This window comes from Mandrillus leucophaeus, unplaced genomic scaffold (genome assembly GCF_000951045.1).
Source record: "Mandrillus leucophaeus isolate KB7577 unplaced genomic scaffold, Mleu.le_1.0 Scaffold848, whole genome shotgun sequence".
NCBI lineage: Eukaryota > Metazoa > Chordata > Mammalia > Primates > Cercopithecidae > Mandrillus > Mandrillus leucophaeus.
Window position 1 is genome coordinate 312,638 of NW_012109230.1, and position 19,443 is coordinate 332,080.

At 51.2% G+C, this 19,443-nt stretch overlaps 1 protein-coding gene across 2 annotated transcripts in view; it reads right to left on the reverse strand.

Moving 5' to 3' along the window:
• Nucleotides 1–2,957: 2,957 nt before the first annotated feature.
• The window catches only part of ARID3B (AT rich interactive domain 3B (BRIGHT-like)), a 56,612-nt gene continuing 40,126 nt past the window's right edge, over nucleotides 2,958–19,443 (reverse strand). The window contains exons 4-8 of one of the 2 annotated variants that reach the window (XM_011968532.1): nucleotides 8,776–8,959; nucleotides 7,341–7,627; nucleotides 6,960–7,214; nucleotides 5,539–5,637; nucleotides 2,958–3,595 (exon numbers count right to left, since the gene is read on the reverse strand). In XM_011968532.1, coding sequence (XP_011823922.1) covers nucleotides 3,432–3,595; nucleotides 5,539–5,637; nucleotides 6,960–7,214; nucleotides 7,341–7,627; nucleotides 8,776–8,959 — 989 coding nt within the window. In that variant the 3' untranslated portion in view covers nucleotides 2,958–3,431. Of the gene's footprint in view, nucleotides 3,596–5,538; nucleotides 5,641–6,959; nucleotides 7,215–7,340; nucleotides 7,628–8,775; nucleotides 8,960–19,443 lie in introns of both variants that reach the window. The other variant, XM_011968531.1, reaches the window with a different exon arrangement.

Sequence of the window (19,443 nt, forward strand, 5' to 3'; positions counted from 1 at the left end):
CTGGGAGGCTGAAATGGGTGCCGCCTGAGCCCAGTTTGAGGCTGCAGTGAGCTATAATTGTGCCACTGCACTCCAGCCTGCATGACACAGCAAGACAATGTCTCAAAAACAAAACCAAACCACATATATATGTGTGTATACACACACACACAAAATAAAAAACGCCAGATAGGAAACCCTGCTAGCCTGACTTCACGTGGTTACCTAAACAGGTGTCGTCAGTACGTTGTCAAGGATGGCGGAGGCAATTACCAGTCCACACAAGGCCTGCCTCTCTGCACATCTTCAGAGTATGCCCAGAGGAGTGTGCATCATGGTAGAGAAAGGCTCTGGGGATAGGCCTGAGCTCCACTGGCTGTGCCCCAGGGTTCCACGCCCAGCAGGTCGCCTGGCATCACCTTTCTAGAAAAGCTTCTAAGCCCATGCCCTGGTGAAAATACATCCTGATTCTCAGAGGATGGCCCCCAAATCCATTAATCCTGGCCCCACCTTTTCCCAATTCCCCTCCCCTCCACCCACTGACCCAAGGCACCAGCCATAGTTCCCCAATGCCAGGTCCTTTGATGCCACTGCATTTCCGTATGTATTCATATGTATGCATGCATGCATGTATTCCTCTGCAAGAATTGCTCGTCTCCAGGTGCAAACTCTGACTCTTCCAGCTTTAACGTTACCACCTGTGGGAAGCCTTCCAGAAGTTCTGTGGCTGCTGCAGCTTCTGTCTCCCACCAGTGGTAGCCTGCTGTTCAGTCCCAGTGATGCTGTAGTCTAAAGAATCCATCTCCGTCTAGATAACCCTGTGGGTCCTCCCTTATCGTCTGACCCAGCAGGAGCTCAACAGGGGCTCAATCAAGGTGACCCGCTGGCCCTGTGCCTGCCAGGACACTGATGTGACATCACTGGAGTCAGTTCTGATGATAAGGTAATGCCGGAGAACCCTGCTAACACAGAAGGTAAGCTGAGAGTGAGCTCAGTAAGCCTTCCCTTTGAAGAAGGGGTGAGTGAATGGGAGAAGATTCAGGACAAATCAAGGGGTCAGGAGTAGTTCACTCAGTCCTCTTTCACTCTGAAGGAGCTCACCTCTCCCCAGTACTGTCCACTGGAAGGGCCACTCAAAGCAACTGAGAGAGACCTGCTTGTGTGAAGAGGTAGAGGTTTATTGAAATATAAACATTCGAGAACATGTAAGATAGAAAATAACCACAACATATACAGACACTTGCTGCAGGAGGACATCTGAGGTATTTATTCACTGCCTAGGCTACCCATGTGCTATCACATTTTTCTGGTTAGAATACACATAAGATGGGGAGCAGGGAGGGGACAGAGCTGCCCTGGCTGATGGCACCTTCAGGGAAAGCTCTGCTTGGGCCAAGGCCCCACTCCTGGGGGTACCTGCTGGCACCCCCCATCACGCTCTGGGTGAGACCCTGCTGTTGTCCTTGAGGGCAGTGAGGGTCCACTCCAACGGTGTGGCCAGGCGAGCTGCCTGGGGAAAGCGAGAGGATCCAGTGACCAGAAGGACACAGTGTGTTGTCCCTGCATCCTCTGGGTGGGAAGAGTCCATCCTTTGTGACCAAACCCCTGAGAAAGACATACTGGCCAAATGTCTGAGACACCTTCACATGGGCCCAGTGCCAGCCAACTGGGCTCCTCACTGGCACCAGGTCCCAGATGCCCTTCTCTGCCCACACCCTGCAGGCTGAGGCTAGACGAGGTCAGCCCCCGGGAAATGGGGGGCGTGTGTGTGTGAGTGTGGGAGTGGGGGTGACCGTGTGTGGAGGGCTGAGAGAAGACGCAGTTGAGCAGAGCTGCAGCTTACCAGGCTGAGGTATCTGTTTGTGCCCAAGCTTTTGATTCCCTTTCCTCTCCTACACAGGACTGAATGCAAGCTGCGCCGCCACACACACACACGCCATGTGTGGTGTCTCCCACTGCCACAGCCCCATGTCCCAGTGGTGGTGTTCTGCTGAACATTCCAGGGCTTCCTCGACTGAGGTGAGCCGCACATAAGAACTGCCTTTTCTTTATAGCACAGGAGCTGCCTGCTCCCGCCCAGGGTTCAGGAGGAGCTGTGGAGTTCTTCATCTCCTCATACCCTGGGGCGGCTCAACCTCTGGCAAAGTCAGCAAGGACCCCAGCCTGCCTGTGCCCTGAGCTGGGAATGCTGAGTGATGGGGAGATGTCCTGCTGCCTCCCTGGTCAGCTGGGGGTGGGGGTGTGGCAGAAAACGGTCTTCAGAACTGGTGTGGTTTCAGGGCCCGACCAGCGTGAGAGCGGGCCTCTCCACTCCACCTCCCCGTCCCCGCGATCCCTGAGTCGTCTCCCCTGCCTGCCTCCACCCGCCTCCTCACTGGGCTTGAGGGAAGGGCCAGAGGGGCCGGGGTACCCAATCACTTGCTTGACTTTGGGGGTGATCTGTTTTCATTTCTTTGGTGCTACAACAACAATAAAAATTTTAAAATAAAAAAACAAAAGTCAGCAAAACACATATAAAAAAGATTTCAGAGATGCAAATACTTCCTGAAGACTCAAACATCAACAATTACAAATCTGAGGTATTTCAATGAACCTGACAGCGGCACATGTGGGGATGGTGAGGCCAAGATGGCCCCATAAGAAACAGAAGAGGGCTGGGGAAAGGACGAGTGGGCTGTTCTTGGGAGAGCAGGCCGATAAGGGCAAGTGGGGAGCATGAGGTTTGGGGGGTCAGAGAAGGGTCCGTGTGAAGCAGGTGCCAGGGCTGGGCAGCCCCAAGGTTCTGCCTTCTCATCAGCAGATGCCCTGTGGGCCCTGGCCCTCAACTGCCCTCACAGCCTCTTCCTTCAGATCATTAGAAGGGGGATCTGGGACCCTGAGGACTGATTCAAGACTTGCGTTTGAGGGACCCATACCCCAGGAACCTAACAGTAGGCAAGGTGGTCTGGAAGGGCCCCATCCCATGCTCAGCAGAGAAGCATGAAGGCATGCTCTTGGCTCCTAGCAGCCCCACATGGGACTTAAAAACAGGGGAAGAGACTAGTGGCCCTGGGGTCATGGCAGAAGGCAGGGGCAGGGAAATAAATTAAAGGGGAAGGGAAATGGAGGGCCTCCAGCCCTGTGTCGGCTGACAGATTGTCAATACACTGTGCCCCGAGCTGGGAGGTGGCTGGGGAACCCTGGAGGAAGCTGGACACCCACAGACCCCCACCCAGTTCTCCAGGACAATCCCTGATTGGACAACGCTGTCTGTCCTGCCCCTCTAGCCTCTCCCTGCCCCCAGAGTACAGCAGGACCTGAATGGAACCTGGACAGACGGGCACATCCAAACTCTCAATGTCTGGCCAAATGGTGCTCGTCGACGTGGGCTCCGTGAGATGAGGTAAATTCTGTGCATCAGCTTCCTTCACTCTTGACAGGAGAGTGGCAAGCGGGAAGCTGGGTCCTGCCCATCAGAGGGACCAGCTGGTGGAGGGCTCTGCGCTGGGGGTGCCCCGGGATGAGGTAGGACTTGGTGAGCAGTGAGAGCTGCTGCTGCTGCTGGCGCTGCTGCCGAGGCTCTGGGGAGCAGACCCCGCGATGAGGTGGACCACAGGCTTCTGGGCAAACAGCACACCTTGGTGGGAGGAAGAGAAGCAAGTGTGGGCAGAGGAAGAGCGAAGGGGCGGGCCAGCTCCTTTCAGTAAGTATTCACTGCTGGCCTAGCCCTGTGCCTGACTCCGCTGTAGACACTGCATTAGGGGGTGATGGGAGAAGATCCAAATGCTGTCCTGCCTTGAAGTGCTGATGGGCTGGGGAGGGGGACAGATAGGTTGTCAGAGTAATTTTGCTAAAATGTCATAAATGCTCTGAGACAGGTGTACCCAGGGTACACAAAGAGGAACAGCAAGTCCAGGTGCGGTGGCTCACAACTATAATCCCAGCACTTTAGAACGCTGAGGCGGGAGAATAGCTCAAGGCCAGGAGTTTGAGACCACACTGGGCAATACAGGAAGACCCTTGTCTCTACAGAAAAAAAAAAAATTTTTTTTTTTTTTTTTTTTTGAGATGGAGGTTCGCTCTGTCACCCAGGCCAGAGTGCAGTGGTGCGATCTCGGCTCACTGCAAGCTCCACCTCCGGGGTTCACGCCATTCTCCTGCCTCAGCCTCTGGAGTAGCTGGGACTACAGGCACCTGCCACCACACCCGGCTAATTATTTGTATTTTTAGTAGAGACGGGGTTTCACCGTGTTAGCCAGGATGGTCTCGATCTCCTGACCTCGTGATCCGCCGGTCTCAGCCTCCCAAAGTGCTGGGATTACAGGCGTGGGCCACCATGCCCTTTTTTTTTTTTTTTTTTTTCTGAGATGGAGTCTCGCTCTGTCGCCCAGGCTGGAGTGTAGTCATGCGTCTTGGCTCACTGCAACCTCCACCTCCCCGGTTCATGCCATTCTCCTGCCACAGGGTCCTGGGTAGCTGAGACTACAGGCGCCCGCCACCACGCCTGGCTAATTTTTTGTATTTTTAGTAGAGACGGCGTTTCACTATGTGTTAGCCAGGATGGTCTCGATCTCCTGACTTCGTGATCCGCCCGCCTCGGCCTCCCAAAGTGCTGGGATTACAGGTGTGAGACACCACGCCTGACAATGCTGTGCTTAACAAGTGTCAGGTGGGCTTGTTCCCAAGCTCATCCGTAAACCAATGAAATGGGAATGGGAAAGGGACTGCTGTTTTTATGAATACTAAGTTGTTTCTTTCTTTCTTTTTTTTTTTTGAGACAAGGTCTTGCTTTGTCACTCAGGCTGGAATGCAGTGGTACAATCATGGCTCACTGCAGCCTCGACCTCCTGGGCTCAAGTGATCCTCCTGCCTCAGCCTCCCAAGTAGCTGGGACCACAGATGTGCACCACTATGCCCCGCTAATTTTTTTTTGTATTTTGTAGATTTGGGATTTTGCTATGTTGCTCAGGTTGATCTTAAACTCCTAGGCTCAAGTGATCCTCTTGCCTTAGCCTCCCAAAGTGCAAAGATTACAGGCATGAGCCACCATGCCCAGTCATGAATACTAAGTTAAACCCTTGGAAAGACTCTGTAAAGGTGCGAAATCTACCAACCAACAAAACACTGTTGTCAAATTAGGTTTAGGAAGAGATAACTATAAAAGACTGGGGGGCGGGGACCTTAACAATGTAAGCTGATTCTGCTATACCGGGGTTCCTTTGCCTGTGTCTCAGTCTGCAAAAGGAAGAGAACAGCTGAACCAGTCAGAGAAAGGCTGTGCATGAGAAGACCGGGGGATTGTGGGACACTGACTGACTACTTCCATTAACGAGCCAACCACTGGTCTAAAAGGGTTAGGTGAAAGATTTCTGCCAAAGTGGGAGGGACCTACCATCCTGTTAACAATCCACAGTCTCTACGTGTCCAGAGGACCACCTAACCTTTGCAACTGTGAGACCAGGAAAAAGGAAGCCACCGTGGGAGGTGTTCAGACAGAGGGCAAGAGGCAGGGTCAGCCACAGAGCTGCGCTGGGGCTGGCTGCAGCCACGTGGGCCTCCCCCAGAGCTCCAGGGCCTCACCTGCGTAGGTGGTACCATCGATGTCCACGGACATGTTAATGCTCCCAATGCTACTCGTGGTCAGGTTCAGTGCTGCAGCCGAGGCCTCTGCTCTGTCTTCTGCTGGGGACAGGGAGACAGTGGGCCTGGTCAAGCCTTCCACAGCACTCCTGCTGTCCTCTCTGATGCTGCCTGGCCACCCCTGGTCAAAGCCTCATGCTGTCAGAAGGCACCTATGTAACCTTCTCCTGAGTATAGGGTATGGCAGGAGATCCCAGTCTCGCTAACCTCCTGTTGCTGGCTTTTTCCACTGACACAGTTCATCTCCCCAATTCCTTCTGCTCCCAGAGCAAAGGAATCACAGCAGGCAAGGAGGCTGACCCCAGCCCCACCACTCTGCACTGGTACTTTCCACGTGATGGGCAAACCCCCAGCTACACTACACACCAGGCCCAGGAAATCAGAGATCAACGAGACACAGCCCCAACTTTGAGGACCCACCTTGCCCCTTCTTTCCTTTGACTGAGTCCCTCAAAGAGATGAGTCTATGTCCTCAGCCCCTCCCTTCCATGACCACCTGGGCAGCTGGCGTTTGTAGAAGGCTGCAAGTGCTGGCACACACGGCCTCTGCCTGGCTCACCCCAGACTCAGAATTCTTCCCAGTGAGCTGTCTTTTCTAACAGCCCTTTGCTTTGTGTAGGAGCAGGGCACCTGGCCCTGGGTGAGCTGTTACCTCTCAGTTTCCTTCTGCTCCCCAGGGGCAATGGGGTAGGGAGGGGCGGCCTGGGAATATGTACAGCTCCCTTCACACCTGGCTCCTTCCCACACATCTCATTCATGTTTGCTTTGAGATAGCATCAGGACCAGAATGGGAAAGAATGTGTGTGAATGGGAAAAGGGGCGTGTGGCTTGGGGAAGAGAATGTGGGGCACTAGAACGATGTGAAGAGGAAGGGAAAGGATGTCAATTATGCTGCCAAACTTGTGTTTCCTCCTTCTCTTTATATTCCTGAGTCCCGCTGTCTAGCCCGGGGCAACCTGGCCCCTCGCTGAGCCTCAGGAACATGGGGTGTCTTCCTCCCCTACCTGCAGAGGGTGCCCTGCTCTTGCCTACCTCCAGTGAGGTGCTGGGGTAAAGGCTGGTGGGGAAACGCTGCAGCTCTCTGAAGGCCTTTGGCTCCTCCTCTGTGAATAACTGCTTTTCCCTCTTATTAGAGAACAGAGCACCGCCTGAGGCAACATGTGGTCCCCTCTACTAAACAATCTCAGCTTGGTGAACTGAGATCTCAGTGCCTCTCTTCTGGGGGCCTAGAAGGCAGAACCTGGAGGGGCCTCTTCCAGGTCAGGAGTATGTGCCTCACCACCCCTGCCCCCAGTCTCAGGAGGCGTGAATGGGCGTAGGGTTTCCCAGTAAGGGAAGGCTCTGCCCTGAGCCTGGCTCACCCCTGCCGTTGATCCTAATCTTCATGGGGAGCTGTCGTGCCATGGTGAAAAAGTTGCGCTGGAAGGCCTGCTGCACCAGGCGCTGCTCCTCCTCGGACAGCCTCGACGCCTTCTTCTCAGCAGGCTCCCCTGACTCCAGCCGCTCCCTCAGCTGCTCCAGCGCGGCGGTCCGAGTACCAGCCTGCTGGTTTGCCAAGGTCACGGGCACAGCCAGGCGATTTGGCACAGGCACTGTTGTCACTGGGGCTCCATCACCTGCGAAAGAACTGGAGCTGGACCAATCCACAATTGACCCTCTTGCCCAAAAACCCCAGTCTTGAACACAGGGAAACTGGCATCCCTTCCTCCCTTTCTTCCTTCTCCCCCAGGAGCCCTACTGACCTTTCCTGAGAGTGGTTGCTGGGGATATCCGAGGGCTACTGGTATTGCTGCCACTGCTGGAGCCAAGCCCAAGGATGGGAAAGCGGATCTTGGGTGGGGAGAGGAGGGCAGGGGCCCCGGCAGCAGCAGCAGCAGCAGTAGCCGCAGCAGGTGAGTAGCCAAAGAGGGAGGAGCTGTAGCTGGGCCGCCGGCCCTCCCTGCGGTTGCCATCAATGGCTGCCTGGAGCTCGGCTGGGGAACTCAAGGCTTTCTTCTCACATTCATAGGCATACAGATACTTCATGTACCTGGAGGAAAGGAAGCAAGCAGGAAGAATAATCCAAAACAGCACCAGAGATCACCCAGTTGAGGTTGGTGGATCTCTGGAAGCAGTCTCTGCTGGCCAGGACTCTAGGGCAAAGGATCGCAACCTTGGTGTACTTGGCAGAAAAGTCTGGGACGCCTGGACACTCTGCCCCAGCCTCCTCTAACTGCCACTCAATCCTAAATAGGCTCTACTTTGAAGGACCATTCATTAGGGGAAATAAATAACATCTTAGTTGGTGTTTCACATTTGTTTTGGTGCTTTTTTAGTGCCCTGGGAAAAATTAGGCCCATGTTTTACAACGGCTTTCTGGCTTCTTGATCTTATTCAGAGCTGGGCTAGTCAGATAGGAGCAATTCTTCCTATTGTGCATGGGACCTAGACACTGTCATTCTTTGTGTCTTAGGTCCCAAGAAGCAGTTCTCTACCCAGGAACCTCGCCATTCTGGTTGTAGCTACACCATGCTACCTAACTGATGTCAGCTGTACATTGCATACTCTTCACAGAACAACTTCCAGAGTGCTCCAGAAGAACAGACTCCTCTCTGGCCCTCATTCTTCAGTGCTACTATTGGTTTCACCGCTTCCATCACCCATGTAATTAACTCAAATGCTGACAAAACCAGATCACCAATCCAAGGGGGCCTTCCTCCCTGCCTTTCTCTGGGTCCTCTGCCACTGGGCAAGCTGAATGTCAGGTAAGAGGAGCCACTGGGGTGGAGATGCTGTTTGGAAGACAATGTCCTGGAAGGGGCACAGGTCTTAGAGACAGAAGCTCAGGTCTGAATCTCAGCTCTCCCACTTACTGGCTGGTATGGCCTTAGCCAAATTATTTAACTCTGGATACTTCATTTTTGTAATGTGGAAAATGGGGGCATACCTACTTTACAGGGTTGACTGTGAGGTTTAAATGAAATAGTAAAGTACCAGCACAGAGTAGACACTTGGTAAATGGCGGTTCTCATCACTACTTGGTTTAGTGAGGGATTAATCTCAGAAAGCTTCCCACTGTTTCGGGAATCCACTCATCTTGCTAACTATACAAAGGAATTTCCTTCCTTCCTCTCCTCTAGGTTACAACATCCCCTTTCTTTAGCCTCAGCTTCCTTCCCCCAGGCCCTGGCCACTCACTGGGTCCTGAGGGTGAAGGCGGCACTGGTGATGGATGTGGGCAGGTTCAGGCCTTTGGTGATCTCCCTCCAGATCTTCTTGTTGATGATCTCCACCAGGCCCCCCTTCTCGGTCACCAGCTTATACAGCATGTACAGGTCTAGGATCTGCTTGGCCATGATGGGGATTCGGTTGATGGGGGTCCCTGTGGTTGTCCGAGAGAAAGAGACAGCGGGATCATCATCAGGCTGAGAAGGATTCCGCATATGCCCACTTTAACTGAGCTGGAAACAATGCTCATGAATCTGTTTGGAAGTATAGTTTAACTCAAACTCCCCAAGCCTGAAGACTCAGACTAGCTGTCAGGACAGGTCCAATGCACAGGCTATGTGGGCCTTTGGCAAAGCACTTAGACTCTCTGGTTCTGTTTTGCCGTCTGTAAATAAGAGGGCCAGACTAGATGATTTCAAAGGTGCTTGTTTTTTAGTTTGTGTGTGTGCGTGTTTTTGTTTTGTTAGCAGTATGATTCCAGACTATTCCTAGTGATCTGGCGACTTATCTCTGCAGCTTTCAGACTCCATTCAGTGGCAGCTTCCTCCAGGAAACCTTTCTCTGACTTCCTAGAAGGGGAGCCCTGCCTAGTTACCCTCCTGGTAGCGCTCAGTGCTGCTTGTAAGAGTGTGCTCCTTGGCTGGGCGCCGTGGCTCACGCCTGTAATCCCAGCACTTTGGGAGGCCGAGGCGAACAGATCACGAGGTCAGGAGATTGAGACCATCCTGGCTAAGATGGTGAAACCCCATCTCTACTAAAAATACAAAAAAAAATTAGCCTGGCTTGGTGGCAGGCGCCTGTAGTCCCAGCTACTCAGGAGGCTGAGACAAGAGAATGGCGTGAACCCGGGAGGCGGAGCTTGCAGTGAGCTGAGATTGTGCCACTGCACTCCAGCCTGGGCGACAGAGCAAGACTCCATCTTGAAAAAAAAAAAAGAGTGTGCTTGTTTGCACATGCCTGCTTTCTCCTCTCCTGCTTGATGGAGAAATGGTTTCTTTCTCTCTCGTGTGCCCCGCTATGTCAAAGGAGCTGCTGGACACACCAGTCTCCAGGGGAATGAAAAGCCACTCAATTCTCTCCCCACACCAATCATTCTCCCACTCCCTGGCCTCTGAAAGGGGGAGGGTCAGAGCAGCTTCCGCCCAACGGCCCCGAGGGGAAGTGAGAGGAGCCAGGGACTTGATTAGGAAACCTGGCACCGAGCAGGAAGGGCTACTAATGAGCACCAGGGGACGTGGTAAGGGCGGGGCCAGTTCTTTCACAGCCAGCTGGGATGCTCGTCAGGAGGCGTGATGGATGACTGTCATTTGGCAGCCTCAGGATTAATGATCTGGAGGTCAGAGGGGAGAATTCCACAGGGAAGGGTCACCGTCCGGGGCAGGGTATGAGACTTGTTGCCTTTTGATGGCAAACTCCTTTTACTGTACACAGACTGCTGCTCCTCTGCCTTGCCCCCTCCCATTGCCCCAGTCTCGCTGAGGTCTCACTGGGCTGCCTGGTGGACCCTAAGCCAACCTGAGCAGGGAAGAGCTGTTTGTTTCTGCTCCATGAGCCTCTTTCCCTAAAGGCACAGCAGTTTTCTCAGCTCTGAATGGCAGCCTCAGCAACTCTTTTACAGGATGGTTCAAGCCAGAGAATGAAAAGGAAGCAATGTGGGCATGGATATGTGGGGCTGCTGCGGCAGGACCAGGCCTCTTCTTTTTCTTTTTTTTTTCAAAGATAGGGTTTCACTCTGTTGCCCAGACTGGAGTGCAGTGGTGCAATCATGACTTATTGCAGCCTTAAGCTCCAGCCATCCTCCCACTCAGCCTCCTGAGTAGCTGGGAATACAGGCGCACACCACCACACTCAGGGAATTTAAAAACATTTTCTGTAGAGACAGGATCTTCCTATGTTGCCCAGGCTGGTCTCAAACTCCTAAGCTCAAGCAGTCCTCCTGCCTCAGTCTCCCAAAGCACAAGGACTGCAGCGTGACCCACAGCACCTGGCTTAGGCCTCTTTCCTAAGTGTGGGGAGGGAGTTAGTGACCTTGAAGACCTTTACCTTGACCTGCTGGTCCTTGGAGGGTCAAGGACAAAGGCATCATGGAATTAGACCCACAGATTCACAAGTAAAATAATAGAGGATTACCGGCATACTCCTAAGACACATAGCTCATGTGCTGGTTGACTTCTCCCAGTGCTGTTCTGGACAGTAAACCTTCCCCCTACCAGAAAGACAAAAGCCTGATGTGGGCCCCCAGCAGGACAGAGCTAACATCGACCTCCTTTCAGAGGCCTGTCTGCCCAAACACACCCTTGGCCTTGAGTCCACACCTTCCAAGGCATTACCTGGAGTGTCTGAGAGGACCACTCCCAAGGTCCCCTCACACAGGGCTCCTAAGCTCACATTTCCAGAAGCTCCTAGGGCATCTTCACACATGTGACCCGTTTATTTCCAAGTCAGAATGTCTGTACTGGGCTCATCTTCATTCCCCTAAACTAGCTCCCTTTCCCCACACCTCATTTCTTCCCAGCAACACTACCACCCTTGGAAGTTAGGCAGGAAGGCAGGAACCTCGTGTCAGCACTGGCTCCTCTCCTCTCCCTATCACCCACTTTCAGGGTGCTAGAAGGCTTCATGATTCGTCCTTGGAGGTACCTCTCAAAGGCATCTTCCTTTTTGGCCCGCAGCCACCATCCTGGTCCAGGCCCTCTCTGGCCCACAATTAGATGCCTGCAGTAGCCTCTTATCCATACGATCAACTTGCACACTGCAGCCAATCTTATTAAAATACTACTTTTACCATATTACTTACTTCCTTGTTTAAAAACCTATGAAAACTCTTATTGCTTACCTAGCCCATCTCACATGTCCAATCGCATGACCCACGTTCCTCAACGCTCCCTTAAAAGATCACATATGAAGTATTCCTGGCATATCTGAGCAACTCACTTGCACTCCAACTCGCTAGGCCTTCTCCCTATTGCCCCCAAAACACGCTCTTTTCTGCCTCCAGTCAAATCCTCTACAGTGTCCTTCCACATCCACTCCTTCCAGGAAGCATGTTCTCACTACCCCAGTTCATGTGGGTTTCTTCCCTCTCAGAATTTCTATCATGCCCCTGTAAGTTCAGCAAATTGTCCTTCTCTAATTGTTTCACGTCTGTTCATCCGACATCCCTGGAGGACTGTCAACTCTATGAAGGCAGGGGTTGTCTTTCCTTTACCATGCCTACCATGCCTTACAGCGTTTAATAAATTAACCTACCCAGACATGTTTCTCGGAGTCGAAGCAACCAGCCCCATGGTAATTCAATTGAGAATCTTTTTCCAAAGTTTCTTTTTAGAGACAGGGTGTCACTCTGTTATCGAGGCTGGGGTGCAGTCATGTGATCATAGCTCACTGTGGCTTGAACTCCCGGGCTCAAGCGATCCTCCCATCTCAACCTCCTGAGGAACTGGGACTACAGGGGCACACCACTGTGCCTGGCTAATCTTTAAATTTTTTTGTAGAGACAGGGTCTCACTATGTTGCCCAGGCTAGTCTCGAACATCTGGTCTCAAGGAATCCTCCCACCTTGCCTCCTGAGTAGCTGGGATTTACAAGCTCCACTCACTGCACCCAGCTCTCAACTGGGAATCTTTTTTTCTTTTTTGAGTCGGAGTCTCACTCTGTTGCCCAGGCTAGAGTGCGGTGGCACGATCTTGTCCCACTGCAACCTCCGCCTCCCAGGTTCAAGTGATTTTCGGCTAATTTTTGTATTTTTAGTAGAGACGGGGTTTCACCATGTTGGCCAGGCGGGTCTCGAACTCCTGACCTTGGGTGATCCACCCGCCTCGGTCTCCCAAAGTGCTGGGATTATAGGCGTGAGCCACCGTGCCCAGCCTCAACTAGGAATCTTAAACACACTTCCCACACGCCTGTGACGTGCCTGCTGGGACCCTCACAATTGAGGCCAAAGGGGAAAACAGGTGTCAAAGAGCAGGTAGTGACCAGGTGTGTGACAAGCATAAGACAGATGTGGCGAGTGTTGAACCAGCATGGCAGGGCTTGCCCAGCTGAGGAAGTGCTGTCCTACAGGTCACCTTGGACAGCTAGCTTTGAAACTCCATCTGCAAACAGCTTTCAGAGTTTGCACTATTTTCTTTTGAATCTTTTTTTTTTTTTTTTGAGATGGAGTCTCACTCTGTTGCCCAGGCTTGAGTGTAGTGGTGTGATCACAGCTCAGTGTAGCCTCAAAATCCCAGGCTCAGGTGATCCTCCCACCTCAGCCTCCTAAGTAGCTAGGACCATAGGTGCACACCACCTAGCTCAGCCCAGTTAATTTATTTTGTTTTTTATTTGTTTTTATCTTTTGAGACTGAGTCTTGCTCTTTTCCCCAGGCTGGTGTGCAGTGGGGTGATCCCAGCTCACTGCAACCTCCGCCTCCTGGGTTCAAGTGATTCTCCTGTCTCAGCCTCCCGAGTAGCTGGGATTACAGGTGAGTGCCACCACACCTGGCTATTTTTGATAATTTTAGCAGAGATGGGGTTTCACCATGTTGGCCAGGCTGGTCTCGAACTCCTGACCTCAAGTCATCCGCCAGCCTCAGCCTCCCAAAGTGCTGGGATTACAGGTGTATTTTTATTTTTTGTAGAGGTGGGGTCTCACTATGTTGCCCAGGCTGGTCTCAAACTCCTGAACTCAAGCAATCCTCCCACTTCAGCCTCCCAAAGTGTTGGGATGACAGGCGTAAGCCACTGCACCCAGCTGAGATTTTCTAGTGTGGTTCGAACCGCCTCTGAAGACAACTCCCCAGAGAGGAATTACAAATTCATTTTGAGTAGTCAATGGATTAACTGCCTGGCTATTTGAGATGGCATCTTTGAAGGACAACATTGTTATAGATGTAGAAATTTCATTAAAAATTAGCCTCTTTATAGTCACACACAAAGTGACTGTATTATATTAGACTGAGAGCTGCTTAGGGCAAGGGGGACACTGGCAGATACAGAACCTGAGGAGACAAGGAAGGGTTACAGTGGTGTCTGAAGTCAAGGTTGTAACCTAACTAATCAGTGACCTCTTCCCAGAGGGGAAAATGGACTCTTGTGGGAACTGTCATCACACCACAGAGAAACCGCAGGTAAGAGGCGCACTGGAAGCCGTGGTGGTGGCCCCTGCACCCTACCGTGTGGCCCAGCCCCACCCGCGGCATACTTCGGAAGCTGCTGTTTTCCTCACTCCACAGTGGACTCTCCCCACATAAGCCCCCACGCCCTGCTCAGGCACCCTGGTTCTGGAGATCAAGCTGATAAGGAGATTGGGAACATTCTTCCCTGTGGTTGGCCCTCTGTTAAACTGTTAAAGTGGCTCCCAGTGCAGGCTGGCCACTTGGTGCCATCAGAAACAAAGCGGAGGCTATGCCGAGGGCTCTCTCTAGATGACGGTGGGGCTTTCTCCCATCGGATAATCCAGACACAAAAGCCTGCTGTGTCTTTGATTCCTCTAACAACTGAGAGAGGCAGAATCTGCAGGGTGGTCTCAGCAGTTTGCTTTGTGCTTAATGGACCTGGTAGCCATTTCTCTTGTCCAAAGTAAATTCTACTATGAAGAAAGAAGGCCTTTAAGCTAAGTTTACCTGCTGAACAAGAACCAATAGGCAATTGACAGACTCAGGCCTCAGTTTCTGCAAATGTGAAGCGAGGAATTTGGACTAGATGATTTTCAGTTCTAAAGTCTATCAATAAAAAATTAAAACAAAATTCTGCTGATGTACCTTCAAGCCAGCAACATACAAATTGATAAACAAACAAAAATTGGCAGCTGTGATTATTACCAAAGGGAGAATGACTTGGTTTTAGGAATCTGCCTGAAGGACAGAGTAATGTTGTCAAATGGCCTTGATACAGACAGTTTGAGATTTTCTCTGTGAAGGGCCCCTGGCTTAAGACCAGATTTGTGAAGTTCACATCCACAAGCAATGGCTCCTTTCCCAGCCTTTGTGGGAGGGAGCAAGGGGCTCTGGCCTGCTCTCTGGACGGTTTTCTACCTTCCTCTAAGGAAGCTCTTCACCTGAGAGAGACAGGCCTCTGTCCACGATAAATGCAAAAGCAACCCGCAGAGCACTGGGAAGGAGGCAAACACCCATTGAAGAGAGTTCTTTGTGGGTCACTGGTGTTGGCCCTACAGGAGACCAAATCTCCACCCCCATCATGCCTCCCAGAAGAGGGTAAGCACCTGATGGGGAAGCCTGTGGACTGTCAGTCACTGCTATCAAAGCAGGAGCTAGGATTGAGGGTAATTAATCATACTCTCTCTGACAGGAATCCAGGGCCTTATCTGTACCCCAAGAAGTGCTGCTGGTCTCCAGTTCCCTCCTCAATAAAGGAGACTGACAGTTGCAACAAAGAGGCCCCTTATCAGATTTCAGCCAGGGAGCCTGCAGCCCGAGGGAGGGACGGATGTAAAAGGCTTTTATGAGGGCCATGGACCCAGTGAAGCTGGCGGGACTCCTGGGGCTTTAACCCTTGTTGGTGGGAATGCTGCTGGGCGCTGGCACTAGCAGACCACAGCTGTGATCAGCAGCTTCCAGTGCAGATGTGGCCAAACAAAAGCTGCTCCCTGGTACTTTGTTTTCCTTCCTGCCGCTCAGACAACCAAGACAACCTGAGCTGGGGATAGGGGTGAGGGCAGAAGAAAAGATGGCCTCTTCTTGCTTTGGAGACAAAGATGAGAGATGGTAAGAGTGTTGAAGGGAAAGTCACTTCCTCCCCATTGCAGAGAATGGGCCGGTTCCAGGGAAGTCCAGAAGCAAACAGGGGCAGGGACCCCAGACAGACTCATATGGCTGCCTTCCTGCCCACTGTGCAGGGTGAGGGCCCAGGACCCAGGGTATGGCCCTGCCAGGGACCCTCACTGCTTTTTCCTGGCTTTGAGAAAGATCATTAATCATTTCCATAGCCTGACTGTCAAAGAGAGCTGACCAGAGAGCCTGGAGAAGTTAAAATCTGTGTTAAGCAGGGAATATGTGCAGGCAGGCAGGCTTCCTGAACATTCCTCTGCATCTTCATTCTTGCCCTGCTCCAGGCCTGCTCCAGGCCTGCTCCCCAGAAGCCAGTAGAGAAATGACTGCTGATTTTCCCCCATGACTTGTTCATATAGAGAATATCACAGCAGATACTGGCGACTACTAGAGGGGACAAGGGCTGAAAAACTACCTATTGGGTACTATGCACACTACCTGGGTGACGGGATCAATCATACCCCAAACCCCGGTGCCATGCAATATATCCATGTAACAAACCTGCACATGTACCCCTTGAACCTCTAACAAAAGTTGTAATAGGAAAGGAAAAGGGAAAGGGAAAGGAAAAGGAAAGGTCTCCCGCTGGGAAACCAGGCAGCAGTGTCTGGCAGTCGGCCATGCAGCTTGTAGTTGCCCTGTTCCACAAGACAGGGCAGAGGCAAGGATGTGCCAATATGCTAGTATGGACTGACAAGAATCCTTAAGCCTTCCACCTCCAATTGCCCACTGAGTGGGTCTAACTTACATACAGTATAGTGCATTAACCTTAAACATACAGCTCGCTGGATGTGTACTTCCAAATACACCTCTGCAACCATCCCTTACATCAAAACATAGAACTTTTTTTTTTTTTGGAGACAGAGTCTCAACTCTGTTGCCCAGGTTGGAGTACAGTGGTGTGATCTGGGCTCACTGCAACCTCCATCTCCTGGGTTCAAGTGATTCTCCTGCTTCAGCCTCCCAAGTGGCTGGGATTACAGGCACTTGCCACCATGCCTGGCTAATTTTTGCATTTTTAGTAGAGACGGGATTTCACCATCTTGGCCAGGCTGGTCTCGAACTCCTCACCACAGGTGATCCGCCTGCCTCAGCCTCCCAAAGTGGTGGGATTACAGACGTGAGCTACCACGCCCGGCCAAAATACAGAACATGTCCAGCACCCCTAGAAAACTCTCTCATGACTCTTTCCAATCAATATCCATCCCTCCACCCTACCCACTCTGGAAATAAACTGCTATTCTGACATATATTTTTTTGAACTTTATATAAATGGACTCATATAGTATATATTCTGTGTCTGGCTTCTTTTGTTCCATATCAGGTCTGAGAGTCATCCTAGTGGTGTATAGCAGTAGTTCATAACTTTTTTTTTTTTTTTGAGACGGAGTCTCACTCTGTAGCCCAGACTAGAGTGCAGTGACATGATCTCGCCTCACTGCAGCCTCTGCCTCCCAGGCTCAAGCAATCCTCTCACCTCAGCCTCCCAAGTAGCTGGGACTACAGCAAGTGCCACCACATCTGGCTTTTTTTTTTTTTTGGTAGAGATGGGGTTTCACCATGTTGCCTAGGCTGCTCTTGAACTTCTGAGCTGAAGTGATCCGCCTGCCTCACCCTCCCAAAGTGCTGTGAGTACAGGTGTGAGCCACTGTACCCGGCTAGGTCACAACTTTCTACTGCTGTGTAGTGTTCTAGTATGTGACTATGCTACATTTATTTATCCATTCTACTACTGATGGACATTGGAATTCTTTCCAGTTTTTGGCTATAATGAATGGAGCTGCTATGAATATGCTTGCTTGTATCTTTCAGTGAACACAAGCACTCATTTCTGTTGGGAATATACCCAGGAGTGCAACTGCTGGGTAACAAGGTCCAGGTATGTTTAGTTTTAGCAAACACTACCAAACAGACTTCCAAAGTAGATGTATCCCTTTACACTCCCAGCTGTAACGCATGGGAGAGCTGGTTGTTTTACAACCTTGGAGGCTAATTTTAAACTCATTACCTTTTTTGCTACTCCAGCTTCGACTAATCTCTTTAGGTGAAGTTCAACAGTAAATGTAATATTGTATTCTGCTATGCCTAATAATAAGATTATGGTGGCTGGGCGCAGTGGCTCACGCCTATAATCACAGCACTTTGGGAGGCCGAGGTGGGCAGATCACGTGAGGTCAGGAGTTTGAGACCAGCCTGGCCAGCATGGTGAAACCCCATCTCTACTAAGAATACAAAAATTAGCTGGGTGTGGTGGCAGGCGTCTGTAATCCCAGCTACTCAGGAGGCTGAGGCAGGAGAATCGCTTGAACCCAGGAGGAGGAGGTTACAGTGAGCCGAGATCGCATCATTGCGTTCCAGCCTGGGCAACAGAGCGAGACTCTGTCTCAAAACAAACAAAGAAACAAAAAAAAGATTATGGCTATGACAACTGCATTCAGAGAAACTGGCCAATGAGTCAGAAGGAGGTGGACTGCGGGGTCTTCCCTGCTTTGCCTGCCACTGGGCAGATCTGGCTGGCATCTCCAGGAGGGGAGTGGAAGGCTGGCTGGGCTGGGGCACACCTCATGGGCCTTCTGGCCTGAGCAGTGCATGGCTGTCTGAGTTTCCAGTGCTGTCCGTGCCAGTAGTCTCTCAAGACCCAGCAGAACTTCCCCATGGTGTAAGTAGGCCAAACACTCACTGTAATCTTTCCCTATACCAACTCTTAGATGATTTACTGAATACTGGCTCACTTTGGGACAAAAGAGGCAAAACTATCAAATAACTCAATTTTCCCGTGTGTTAGAAATACCAATAAAAGATTTTGAAGGGGAAGAGGCTGAATTTAATGACAAAAGCAGGCTATTCAAATTAATTGTGACTTTCTAAAACCAGATTCCCTTTCTATGTCTGTGGATAATGGGGTATTTATAGAGTATTATAAGGACTATTAAAAATGGAAAAAAACTACATATTTTTAACAGCAGCTGGGTCACTTAGAGACAGAAAAAGATTTGGCCTCAGACAAAGGGCTAATCCAGACACTTAAAGATTTGCATTTTAGACTTTCATTTGGGGATAAAGTTAGAAAATGAAGCCTCAAAGCCTATTTCATCTGAAAAAGACAACATATTTTCATCTACCAGGAAGGTTGTCTAGGACACAGACCATTTACGGCAAGATACAAAGAATATACAAGAAATTGCCGTCACCAAAAGGCAAAGCAATATATGTCATGAACATTTCCTTGCCTGAGATGGATAGATAAGCACACAACAGAAGGAAAAACACTCAAGTTGCACTTTGAAGCATACTAAGCCCTTTTCCCACAGTAAATTCTTTGTATATTCTGAAGATCCAACAATCCATTTGGGAAAACCAAGGTCAGTTTGCAGCCTTGAACAGAACTGATGGGGGCAGGAGGGCAGGTCTACAAGTGAGAGCTTGACAAAACTTGTCTTCCATGTAGCCAGGCAGTTCCTTAGCCTGGTGTGCCCAGATGGGGCAGGGGCAGGAAAAGAGAGCCTTGCTTGAGGGCATTCTGGGCACCTCCTGTGTCCCCCAACCCCTATCCCATCCTGCCTTGACAGATGGCAGCCTCTGTGCCACTCCGAGTTGTCACATCTGCCCTTCCCTATTTCTCTGAGAAACAGCCCTGATCCTGAGATGAAGACCCATCTTGCACATCAGGTTCTTCCCTGTGTTCATCGGCTAGATGCTCAAAAGCACTACTGGACGGTGGCCTGTGGAGGCAGGCCAGCACCCTCTTGGGGGCAGTGAATGCTGCAGAAGACACAGTCCTGGCCGGGTGCGGTGGCTCAAGCCTGTAATCCCAGCACTTTGGGAGGCCGAGACGGGCGGATCACGAGGTCAGGAGATCGAGACCATCCTG